The sequence below is a fragment of the Cibotium barometz genome, chromosome 56 (genome assembly GCF_041138505.1).
Source record: "Cibotium barometz isolate CiBa-2024 chromosome 56, ASM4113850v1, whole genome shotgun sequence".
NCBI classification, from domain to species: Eukaryota; Viridiplantae; Streptophyta; class Polypodiopsida; order Cyatheales; family Cibotiaceae; genus Cibotium; species Cibotium barometz.
In genome coordinates this window covers 5,165,670-5,177,985 of record NC_141101.1, presented here as the reverse complement: position 1 = coordinate 5,177,985, position 12,316 = coordinate 5,165,670, and the positions used below count along the sequence as shown (strand labels likewise).

Sequence of the window (12,316 nt, the reverse complement as noted above, 5' to 3'; positions counted from 1 at the left end):
TGGAGAAGCAAATACATATGGAACAACACTCTCAAAGCCAACATGGGATGCATGAAAATGACCCAAATGTGTTGAAGGCCGAGATGAAATGTCTATTAAATGCCAAGGAGGAAGAGGTGAAGATGTTTCATGAGAATTTGCAGGTTCAAAAGCTTATGGAGGCCACAAAGGTTGAGTCTATGATTGCACATACTATGGAATCTGGCCAGGGAATCGGATGTGAACCCTCGGGAGATAGCTCTCAAATATCTCATAAATAGTGGTGATGTGGTCAAAGGCAAATCAAGTGAGCTTTGTGTCAAAGAACTCTTGCGTGAGGAGACTGTTAATAATTTATCTTGCAGGATCAAGTCCTATGTATACAAGGATGAGGTTTCAGTGACCTCAAAGCAAGCATATTAGCCGCCGTACTTTGCCTATGGAATTGGCCAAGGAAGAGTCCCGTCATGGGTTGAAAATTATGCATAATGAAGGGACAATCAAGGACAATCATGTGTCACCTGCTACTCATGCCACTGAGTATGCCCATGGAGAATGAGTTTTATGCTTGGGGGGTGTACTTTGGGAAGACCTACATACGACGTGCATTTAGAGGGTATTAAAAAATACCCTTTTCTATAAGTTTTGACTTAATAAAATGATTTTTTTTTTATAATAAACTTATGGGTTTTTTGTTTTTCAAAATGCCATTTGAAACCCCCTTATGTAAGTAGATTTTTGTAAATTTTTCTCATGCCACTGAGTATGGCCATGGAGAATGAGTTTTATGCTCGGGGGGTGTACTTTTAGGAATACCTACATACAACGTGCATTTAGAGGGTATTAGAAAACACCCTTTTTTTTTGTGAATTTTGACTTAATAAAATGACCCCTTTTTCTTTATAAAAAATGCCATTTGAAACCTCCTTATGTAAGTAGATTTTTGTAAATTTTTCTCGAAATCTTGGTTAAAAAAAGCCATCCTAATGATCGTATGTAGTAGACTTACATATTTTTGAGTGAACCCCCCGAGGTTTTATGGAGGGATCCCTTTGTGTATGCAAGTGCCGGGAGGCCGCCTTTGCACATGTCACTGTTGCATAGGGTGCATGTCTCCGTGCTGCATGTTTCTCGCCATGGTCATGTGCATGCATCTATTGCTACCCCTTTGGATAAGGGGAAGTGGAAGATAGATGAGGTGGGTCACCATGCCAAGAGGCTTAATGTCACATGCACTCTGCATTCAGTGCATGGTGACAAGATGGCTCATCATCAGAAGTGCAACAGTTGTACAGTTTTAGAACCCAATAGGATGATAATTGTCGTACGCCGTGACCCCATTGTACATCCTTAGTCCAGGATAAGTCAGGCACGAGCTACGTAGGTCATTCCTCAGCCTTAGCGGGTCAGTCAATCAGTCACGTCCCTTAACCCACTTGGAGAGAATCATTCATGCATGTAGAGTCAGTAGAAGCCTTAGGGTTTGCATCAGAAAGCACTCTGCATCTTGCATAATATGCATTCATATGCTTGTGCATCATTTAGAACATCCCAGAAGCCTTAGCGAATTTACTAGGATTTATCTGGTATTTTTCCCATATTTAATAGTATTTATTTAGCATTATTGGGCATTTATAAATATAAACTTTATTAAATGACCAACCTCCAGTTAGTATAAATAGGCTTGCATAGAGCTTAGTTTCTCATTCAGTCTTCATTGTGCTAAGAGCTTTTCTCCTCAGCCCTAGGAGCATCCTTGCCTTCAGCCCTAGACTAATCCAGCCCTTGGAGCTCATAAGCTTGCTTCTCCAGCCTTGAGAACCCTTGCTTCAGTCAGCCCTAGGCGCTTGCTATCAGCCTCCAATCAGCTTGTTTTCAGCATCAAAGCAGCCTTGATTCAGTCCACCACAGTCCCTTATTCAGCCTACAGCCCCACCTCAGATCAACGCCAGAAATCAGTAGCAGTCCATCAGCGTTTCTGTCCAGCAGCCTGCGTTTTCCAGCGGCATCAGATCCTTTGCGTTTTTTTGTCCAGCAGCACCAGTACTTCATGCGTTTCAGTCCATCAGTTCCCTATAGGCCTGGGTTTCTGTCCACAGTAGTTTCCAGCCCTGAATCAACAGTTTGCAGTAGTTTCCAGCCCTGAATCTGTAGTTTGCATCAGTATCCAGCCTTCTGTGCATCATCCATACATGCAACAGTCATCTGGTGAAGGTAACACAGCATTCATAAGTGTTTTCAACATTCGAACATAGTGTAGAACAGTCCACCTTGTTCTTCTCTCAGCCTCAGGTGTGCAGCCCTTCCTCATGCCATTGGGAAGAGTGCATAGGCTCGAGATCAGGTCATCGAGGTGTTTCTACAGCAGTGTACGGGGATCAGCCACTCTCCGATCCTCCGAGATCTTGCGTTTGGCTTATCTGCAGTCCACAGTCATTCTCTCTAAAGAAATAAAGCAAATACTATCTCGTTATCGGGATAGGGGGCCCTTCAGTGGGTAATTTGGGACCCAATCTGGTGTACAGTTCTCATATCTCTCTCTCTCATCTCTTTAAAGTTTGAAGTATTGAAATGGATTGCTAAACTCACGAAACTCAGGATACAGAAGACGGTGTGAGCATTTGTGTGACAGGATCATCCAATACAAAGACTTCCGCTGCATATCACATTATTATGCAAGATGCAGAGTGCTTTCGGATGCAAACCCTAAGGCTTCTATTGACTCTACATGCATGAATGATTCTCTCCAAGTGGGTTAAGGGACTTGACTGACTGACTGACCCGCTAAGGCTGAGGAATGACCTACGTAGCTCGTGCCTAACTTATCCTGGACTGAGGATGTACAATGGGGTCAGTTAGTCTGCTGTCAAGAAAGGACTAACTGTCTTCCACACACACCTCGAGGATGTGAATCCAAGTGTGCACCCACGAGTCTGAAAACTCTGACAAAGCAAAGATTGGTCGAGCAGGGGCTCAAGGCCATGTGGGAAGGCACCATTCTTGAAAAGAACACCTACCTCCACTGCCTCCAGAAAACGCAGTTGAGATGAAAAAAACACGCTGTAAACAGCTGGTAGCATGTGTACCAAGAAGAAGAGAGGGAAGAGGAAAGCACAGCACCTTCAGCACCTACTCTAGGGGAAACGCAGCCATAGGTATCTCCCCTGCTTGCTCCCCCATCTCTGCAGAAAACGCAGCCATAGGTATCTCCCCTGCTTGCTCCCCCAACTCTGCAGAAAACGCAGCCATAGCTATCTCCCCTGCTTGCTGCCCCAACTCTGTAGAAACCGCTATAGGGGCTGCCCTGTACCTCCTTCAGCCAACTAGACAAGGCCAAAACGCTCCCTCCTCTGCAACCAGTAGTATAGAAAAATGCAGAAATCCTTCTCTTAAAAAAAATGCCAGAACACCTTCTGTAGAAGAGCCTCAACCCGGTGCTCTGATACCATGTCAAAAGTGCGCAGCAGAAAGCATAAGACATATGCACAGAGAGAGAAAACGAATCTGCATAATGATGAAAAAGCAATGATACAAACAGCCCTGTGCAAGGGGTGGTCCCTGTAAGTGAGGGCATGATGAGAAACTCCCCTGAGGGAGGACCCGGGCTTGGAAGCCCCTGTCAAGATATCTCCAAGTGAATAAGAGTATGGCCTTATATAGCTCCTTGTGGAGCTGGCCGACTGGCTCTAGAAAAAGACCCATGATTGGAACATGTGATAATGGGTGGCCAACCCTACAACCAAGGGCCTGAACATGAGGAAAAAATAAGGTGTTGCCCGGGATAAATCTGGGCACCCCTGATACACAACTTGGGCACACTACCAAGAGATGAATAATGCTAACATTTGAACCCTCCACAGGGCGGAGGTTCTGAGGCTTTGACTGGCCAGCGGACAAAAGGCCACAACAACAACAACAACAACAAGGGCAAAGGGAAGTCTTCACCGGCAAAGTGTTTTGAGAAGAAGCTCGACTCAGAGGGTGATGCTTTGAAGGCCGAGCAGACCTGTAACCATTGTGGCCAGAAGGGTCATTATTGGAGGAAATGTCCTCAGCGGAGCACTGAGAAAGGTGCTGAATGTGGATGCGCTATAGCGGGCTTTCCGAGAGACGAGATGGTGGATGGCTTGCTAGATGTTGGCAACAAACAGGGACATTGTAGTTCTTGCATTTGTGGGAAGCAGCACATGGAGTCCTTTCCAAAGCAGGCTGCTAGGCGAGCTTTGAAACCATTGGAGTTGGTACACATTGACTTGTGTGGACCTATGCAGACCCCATCTCTGGGAGGTTCTTTGTTTTTCATGCTACTTGTGGATGATTGTAGCAGGTTCACATGGGTGTATTTTCTCTCAGAGAAGGACCAAGCCTTTGCTCGGTTCAAGGATTGGCATGTTATGGCGAAAAAGGAGTCTGGATTGCAGGTGAAGACTGTTTGGGCTGACAAAGGAGGGGAGTTTTCTTCTAATGCTTTTGTGCGGTTTTGTGCAGAGCATGGCGTTAGGCGGGAGTTGGCCGATATAGGGCATCGTGATCTTTCTTGTCCACTTTGGGGAGAGGCTATGGCTACGGTTGTCCAGACCCTCAACCGATCTCCGACGACTTCAGTACCTAAGATGACTCCATTTGAGGCTTATTTTGGCAGGAAACCAGATGTCTCCCATTTTTGTGCTTTTGGGAGTGATGCTTATGTTCACATACCAAAGAAGCAGAGGGGGAAGCTTGACTCAAAGTCCCAGAAGCTTGTTTTTGTGGTATACAACTCTCTTTCCAAAGGCTACATGTTATATGACCCAGAGCGGAATGAGGTGGTTGTCAGCAGAGATGTTGTCTTTGATGAGCATGTTCTAGCTTCCGCTGTTGTTGAAGAGTCACCACTTCTTGGAGAACCATATGAGTATGAGGATGATTCCTAGGCTATTATTCCAGCTAGCCAGCCTCAGTCAGTTTTAGAGGTTGAGCTTGACGTTGGAGATGAGCCACAACGGCAACAGGGTGCTCTGTGTTCTATTCAAGTACCAAAGTGGTTGTTGGACACCATTCGGGAGTCAGGTGTTACGGAGTATCCCTCCGAGTGGACCACGAAGGATGGACCTCGAAGACCGCACAGAGTTCGTGATAAAAGTTAATCAGAGGAGCTTTTATAGGTGAACTATGCATTCATGTCTCGTATCATTCGCGAAAAAGGGCGTACTTCAGTTAAGGAAGCCCTTTCCCAGGAGACTTGGAGGAAATCCATGCAAGTGGAACTTGAAGCCATAGAGAAGAATAAAACTTGGGAGCTGGTTCCAAGGCCATCAAAATGGTCAATCATTGGTGTCAAGTGGATCTACACGACCAAGTATACATCCGATGGGTCGGTGGACAAGCACAAGGCCAGACTTGTGGCTAAGGGCTATGCTCGGCGGCCTGGCATCAACTATGAGGACACTTTTGCACCGACCGCTAGGATGACCATGATTCGGACAGTTCTTGCAATTGCCTCTTCTCAGCAGTGGTCGGTGTATCAGATGGATGTGAAATTTGCATTCCTGAATGGTGACTTGGTGGAGGAGGTGTATGTTGAGCAACCTCTAGGCTTTGAGTTTCCGGGATCAAGGTATGGTTTACAGGTTACGGAAGGCCTTGTATGGTCTTAAACAGGCTCCCAGGGCTTGGAACCAGAAGATTGATTCTTTCTTTCTTAGAAAGGGTTTCCAGAGATTAGTTGCAGATCCAAACTTGTATCTCTTTCAGAAACATGGTATGGTCACCTTGATTATCCTTTAGGTGGATGATCTTATTCTTACAGGCGGTCACGTGGAGCACATAGCTGTGATGAAGCCTGAAGGGTGCCTCGTCAAAGGAATTTGAGATGACGGATTCAGGCTTACTCCGTTTCTTTTTAGGATTGGAGATTTGGTAGACCTAGAGGGGGTTCTTTGTTTCTCAGCAGTGGTGTGTTCATGAGTTGCTGGAGGCCTTTGGGATGGAGAACTGCAAGCCTATTTCATCTCCGATGGACCCGAATACCAAACTTACAGTACATGATCCTTGTGAGCAGGTTGATGTCTCCTTGTATCGGAAGCTTGTTGGTTCATGCTGAACACCAGATTGGACTTGAGTTTTGCAGTGGGCCTGTTGAGCTCTTTTATGCAGACACCTTTGAAGACTCATTGGGATGCAGGATTGCGGATCATGCAGTATTTGCAGGGTACTAAGGATCTTGGAGTCTATTACAATACTAGAGGGGGAACGAAGGACCGAGTCAGTCTTCGAGGTTGGAGTGACTCTCATTGGGGAGGAGATCCAAACATGAGGAGATCTACTTCAGGCTATGGCTTTACCCTTGGCTCAAGAGCTATTTCTTGGAGTAGCAAGAGACAACCAACTATTGCCTTGTCTTCTATTGAGGCAGAGTATCGGGCTTCTTGTAGTGCTACTTGCGAGGCGGTGTGGCTACTTGGCGAGATTGGGTTTCCACAGAAGGAACCCACGATCATCCAGTGCGACAACCAGAGTTGTATAGCTATTGCTCGGAACCCGGTCTTCCATGCCCTGACCAAGCACATAGAGATACAATATCACTTTGTTCATGAGAAGATTTTGGCTGGTGACATCTTGCTTAGACGGAGGACAATGCGGCGGACCTCTTCACAAAGCCTCTCTACCTCAGAAGATGCTCCGTTAGCACTCCAACTCACTGGGGTTTGTTCCACATCCAGGAGCTGAGAGGGGGTGTTAGCAATCATCTCTTGTCTGTACTATATTACTCAGTAGGGAGTGAGGGCCATCGTTGTGGGTGTGCCCGCCCAAGTAGGAGTTTCTCCTTTTTTCCTCATTGTCCATATTTCCCCAGTTTTTAGGGGTGTTTGTGCTGGCCGGCTTGATTTGTTTTAGCCACCTGATTTTGTGCTGGTTGACTTGATCTATTTGCAGGCCGACTTGTTCTGCTATTGGCTGACTGGTATTTATCTAGTCGTGGGCTTCTCTTGCTGCTGTTGGCTTGTTTTGCAGTGCCCGATCAACAGCCCAGGTGGTATATATATACCACTCTTGCCCCCCCACTTAGTCTTGTACCGGGTTTTGGTGTATATAGCAGAGTTTATACCACCTTCTCTTCTCTTTCATTTTTGTACTTTTGCTCTCAGTACTTTGTCTCATTTTCGCTGCCCATTTTGACAATGCCTAAGGCCATTGTGAGGTATAGAGTCCCAGGACTACGAGTCTCTTTTGGAGAGGTCTGTTTGACAATATGGACACTAAGCTAGACTTTTCTTCGGCTTATCATCCCCGAACGGATGGGCGAAATGAGGTTGCAACTTCAGGTATGTTGGATCTCCTCAAATGCAATGTTACTGATCAGAAAACAACTTGGGAGAAGTATCTACGCTGGTAGAGTTTGCATACAACACAGTGCATGCCTCCATGGGAAAGGCCCCGTTTGAGATTGTATATGGTGAAGTGATACTGCAACCCACATCCTACGCACCAATGATGAGATCTTTGTATCGGATGAGTATGTTAGAGATTTGGATATTGCCTTTGCACAAGTCCGGAAAGCCATTGGGATAAGCGTAAGAGGGCTGCCGACAAGCATATAGAAGAGAAGTGGACATCAAAGAGAATGGTTGGATATTGCTGAAATTTGAGAAAGGAGGACCCTGTAAGAGGCCAGGAAAGGAGGGAGCATGCCCTAAGTTCTCTACTAGGTATTACAGACCTTTTATGGTGATCAAGCAGATCAATGAGGATCAACAATGATTGGGTATTGCTGAGATTTGAGAAAGCAAGATTCCTTACAAGGCCAAGAAAGGAGGGAGCATGCCCTAAGCTCTCTACTAGGTATTACAGAGCTTTTAAGGTGATCAAGCAGATCAATGAGGTTGCTTTCCGGCTTGCATGCTTGATCATTGGAGGATTGACAATGCCTTCATGTGAGTCAGTATGTGAGACTAGAGCTAGAAGAGCCCGTCTCACAGAAGAGCCACCAGAGGTTGATGAGCTAGAGGAAGTTCTCAGCTTGGGCAGATTGTGTTTCACAAGGAGGGAAAGCTACCTGGTGGAAAGCTTTCGAGGCGATACATTGTAAAAGATAAGGCGCAGCAGCGAAGGGGAGGGAGAGGGGAAGCGGGCAAGGTTGGCGAGGGATGTGGGGGGGGGGGGGGTGAGGGGTGGGGAAGAGGAAGGGCAGGGGAGGGGGCGCAGAAATGCGAAGGGGAAGGGGGGGAGGCAGTTGTTTGGTTTGAAATCTCCCTTTTGTATATTTTTTCATACTCAATAGAAGTCTCTTTTCCGGAAAGAAAGGGGAGATGGTTTGTATGGGGTCAACAAAACTGTTTGCTGATTGTAAGACTTGATTGCAGGCAATTAATTTGGGTGTTTGGGTGCATGCAGATGCGGCTATTGGGAAAGAAAAGCCATGTGGAGGATACATTGTGTTATCACAGGTCTTAGGTGAGGGAATTTATTACTTCGTAGCCATACTAAGCTTCTAAGCAATGTCTAGATGTAGTGTTCTTGTTGGCCATTGCATGCAAGGCACAAAAACTTGACTGTCATAGTTGGTGTTCTTTATGAATGTGAGTGTGCAACTCATTAGTGTAATGGTTTCCTTTTTGTCCTGTTGTAGCGCCTTTGGGTACGACTTGTTCTACCGCTCATGAATCAAAACCTCCAAGCTCAGAGCAGAAGACTGATACATATAGGTGATATTAAAGTCTAATTTTTTTACAGCCTGTGCATGTAGATGAATTGAATGTGAAGAGAAAGAACCAGTAACTTAAACAACTAACCTTGCATACTGCGATACTATACATGCCATCGAGATGGGCTATGTTTGAAAGGACTGGTGAGATAATCATTTAAAAATGTTTAGAAACCTAGGTAGTCATTCACTTCACTTTCAAGGATTCCATCTAATGTGCACTCATTTCAAGTAGGTTGTCTGAAAGATTCCGTGAAAGCACAGAGGAGGAAGCTGAGAGTTTTGATGAGAAGTATGCTGATCTTCAAAGGTTGCTTGTGGTGACACAGGTGTAGCTCTCATGATTTTTTACATTGTGAGATTGAAATTGAATCGTTCTCCGTTTGTTTATATGTAGGGTGTTCCTTTTCTCTACTTCCTGTTTGGCTTATATAGTGCTGTCATATTCTCTGTTTGTTTATAATGTAGGAGTGTTCCTTTTTGAACTCTACTGCCTGTTTGACTTATATTGTGCTGTCATATATAAACTTTGGAACATCAAGAATTAGGTGTTTCTTTGATTGAATCAACTGCTGGCAACTAATATTAGTCAGACATTTGGTTTTTTAAAGATATAAAGAGGTCTTTAGGCCAGGTTCCCACCCGGAAATTATAACTGTAAATGCTCCAAGTGATTGGATTGCTTGGTAAAGACACTAATTTTTTTCAAAAAACTACCATCCATTCTAGGAGAGATTCCTTGGAGGTTTCAATAATCATTATGTAATCGAAGCATTGTACAACCCATTTAATTATGAATGATGCCTTCTCTTGATCAACGGAAGCCCGTTGCATCCACTGACACTATCCATGAAAGATTACGTCTAATGACCATATATATCATGCAAAGCTGCTTTATTGAATGGTAAAATTAAAGGCTCTTGCTTTGTCAGAGCTATTTAACTTTCTGTAATCTGAGTTTTCTTGAGTGCCATAACTCTAGGATACAACCATTTTGCTTCACGGAATATAAATCCCGCTTCTATGAGCTTATCCAGCTCATCATTGACCTTTTTGACATAAATATTATTCATCCTATCTCTTGATTGCTTGATTGATGTGACATGTTCTTCCAACACAATCATGACATAATTGTGGGTCTATTCCCTTGAAGTCCTTGTATATCCATGCAAACTAGAGTTGTGGGAAACTGGGAAACGGAAACAGATTTTTCTAGGGGAGGGAAATAGAAACACCACATCAGCAAGGAAAGGGGATCATATAACAATTTAATAAAAAGCTAAAGATCCTCTTCATGCTAGGGAAAAGCTCTGAGTTCTGGCTGATGTTATGCTGGGTACCCCAGTGGATGAAGAGGTTTGGGATCTAGTGAGAAGTGACTGGAGAGGACGGAGAGACTGTCGAAGCTGCTTGGGCTCATAAAGAGCCAGGCTCCCTAGTCTGCTGTGCCACCTATTTATGTAACTCGAGCACCTCCTCTATACTATGGGAAGATGAGGTGTGGAGGTGAGTGAGCTCCGATTGTGCTTCCTGTAGGCAGTGTTCCAGAGTGGATACGTGAGTTTGAAGACCTCAAATGGTGTCCTTGGCTTATTGAGTACGATCCCTCTAGCGATGACGATCATTTGAGAGAGCTCAAATATGTAGTTGGTGAGGTGGGTGGAGTAGATTTGGAGATCAGCAGAGGTTGTCCAAACCCCGGACTATATGGCGAACTCGACGAGGATGAGGCAATGATAACTCTGGAGGGTCCGGGAAAACCGCAAGCAAGGGAGATCACCCAGAGATGTCTGGAGTGCTGTAAGAAAATGGAGAGTTTGGAGGCTCAATGTGCTCGGTCGTGTCACCCCAATTGACGCGGAAGGTAACCTCATGTGGAGAGCCCAAGGTAGATGTGGGTATAGAGGGCTCTCCAGATGTGGCTGCAGGGATGGAGCCTGGAGGTGATCACCATCGTAGGAGGAGTGTCTGGAAGGGATCTGGGTGATGACCTGGTGCTCACTTGTAGAGGCGGGGAAATGGTGAGAGTGTTGTGGCTGAGTGACGATGTGAGGAAATGGATGGAATGTGCTGTTGGCGAGGAAAGGGGCAGGGTGGAGAGAGTGGAGATCGCTGCAGGCGAGGATAGTGGGCGACTGGATGATGCCGCTGACAGTGGAAGAGGGCGTGATTGCAAGGGTGGTGGGAGGGTTGGTGTGGCGGCGGGATGAGGCAGAGAGATCCTTTTGCACCTGAGGTCAGACGCGGGACGCTGCAGGGGATAAATGGGGATGCTGGCGGGGTGACAGGGAGGTAAGTGGAATAGGGGATTGCTCCAGAACATAGGTGAGGAAGTGAGCAGAAGGCCAGGTGAATGAAATGATTTCGGGCTTGTTGAGTTCAGCCCGAAATCGGCAGCAACGGAGGGTGTTTTCAACAACATTGGGTCAGCACCCTTTTCATCTTCAATTTTGATTAGACATGATCGCTTCTCTATGATGAAGTAGAACTGTCTCCCTTCAAGCTTAATAAATTGGGTTTTCCATTTTCTCCACTTGCTGAGGAAGTAATCATTTATGATTTCTCCTTGCTTAGTCTTTCATGCTAGAGTTTCTAATTGGTATGCTTGCTGAAGAGGGGATCTCTTTAGATACCTCCTTGCTCAGTCCAAATCCATGAACTTTTCAACTAAAACATGATAACTGGCAGTATGTTAGCGACTTCTCCTTTCATACTTCAGAAAAAAATTATCCCAACCATGGCTCTTATGTACCTTAACCCACCAGAATCGACTCCCTAGGTTTATAGTCCTTTTGCAACACTCATCTCTTTCTTCTCAGCCCGACCCAGAGGAGTGACACTAGGTAGAGCCACTGAGCTATGCAGAGGTTGACGACCTCGACCCAAAGACCCCCGCCCACGCGTGTGCCACCATAAGAGGATCAGGGCCATCATCTTACACCATCACAGGACTTCCTCATGTCGGCCCAGCTTTACCACTCTTAGTGCCATGTTGTGGCCCCCCATGTGGGATATCTTAAGATGATATGCGAGCCTTATGCTCTTTGTACATAGCATCTCAGCTTTAGCATTTTAGCTTTGTCATTTTCTTTCATTTTAGTACCCATGATGATGTATTCCATGGACATGATGTAATCCTTTTGGTCTCATAGGTCATTTTGGCCTTTTGTAGACGTTAATATAACTTTCTTTTCTTTCTTGTGGCTATCTCTGAGCCACAGTGTTCTTTTCATTGTTTTTTAGCTTTTGCCTCTTGCACCCGCTTTGTTGCTTGCCTTCTTATTTCTGCTTGTTTCTACCAGGGTTTCATGGAAGGCACTTGAGCAATGACCAGTTTCTTGATCTTGCTTGTTTTTATATGTTTTTTTGAGACATGGCTATTGTTAGAGAATCTACCACATTTTATTCATCCTTGGATTTTTAAGGACTCAATTACCACTATCGTAATCTTTAAACTCTTCATTTTCTCAGCATTATACTGGAATTCTTCCTTATTCTTTATTTTAAGTGGACATTCGTACCTTCTATGTGCAGTCTGATTGTAATGCCCTTGCTGATTTTGACTAGTATGGGGGTTAATAATGATGCAATGCCAATTGGTCTCTATAAGTGCAGTGCATCTCCGCCGACAATGGCCTTTATATGTCTCCTGGG

At 45.2% G+C, this 12,316-nt stretch overlaps 1 protein-coding gene across 1 annotated transcript in view; it reads left to right on the top strand.

The window, feature by feature from the left end:
• Positions 1–12,316, top strand: part of LOC147606821 (uncharacterized) — a 200,344-nt gene that overhangs the window by 15,372 nt on the left and 172,656 nt on the right. The window contains exons 2-4 of the mRNA XM_086791117.1: positions 8,353–8,412; positions 8,588–8,663; positions 8,898–8,991. Coding sequence (XP_086647243.1) covers positions 8,353–8,412; positions 8,588–8,663; positions 8,898–8,991 — 230 coding nt within the window. The remainder of the gene's footprint in view (positions 1–8,352; positions 8,413–8,587; positions 8,664–8,897; positions 8,992–12,316) is intronic.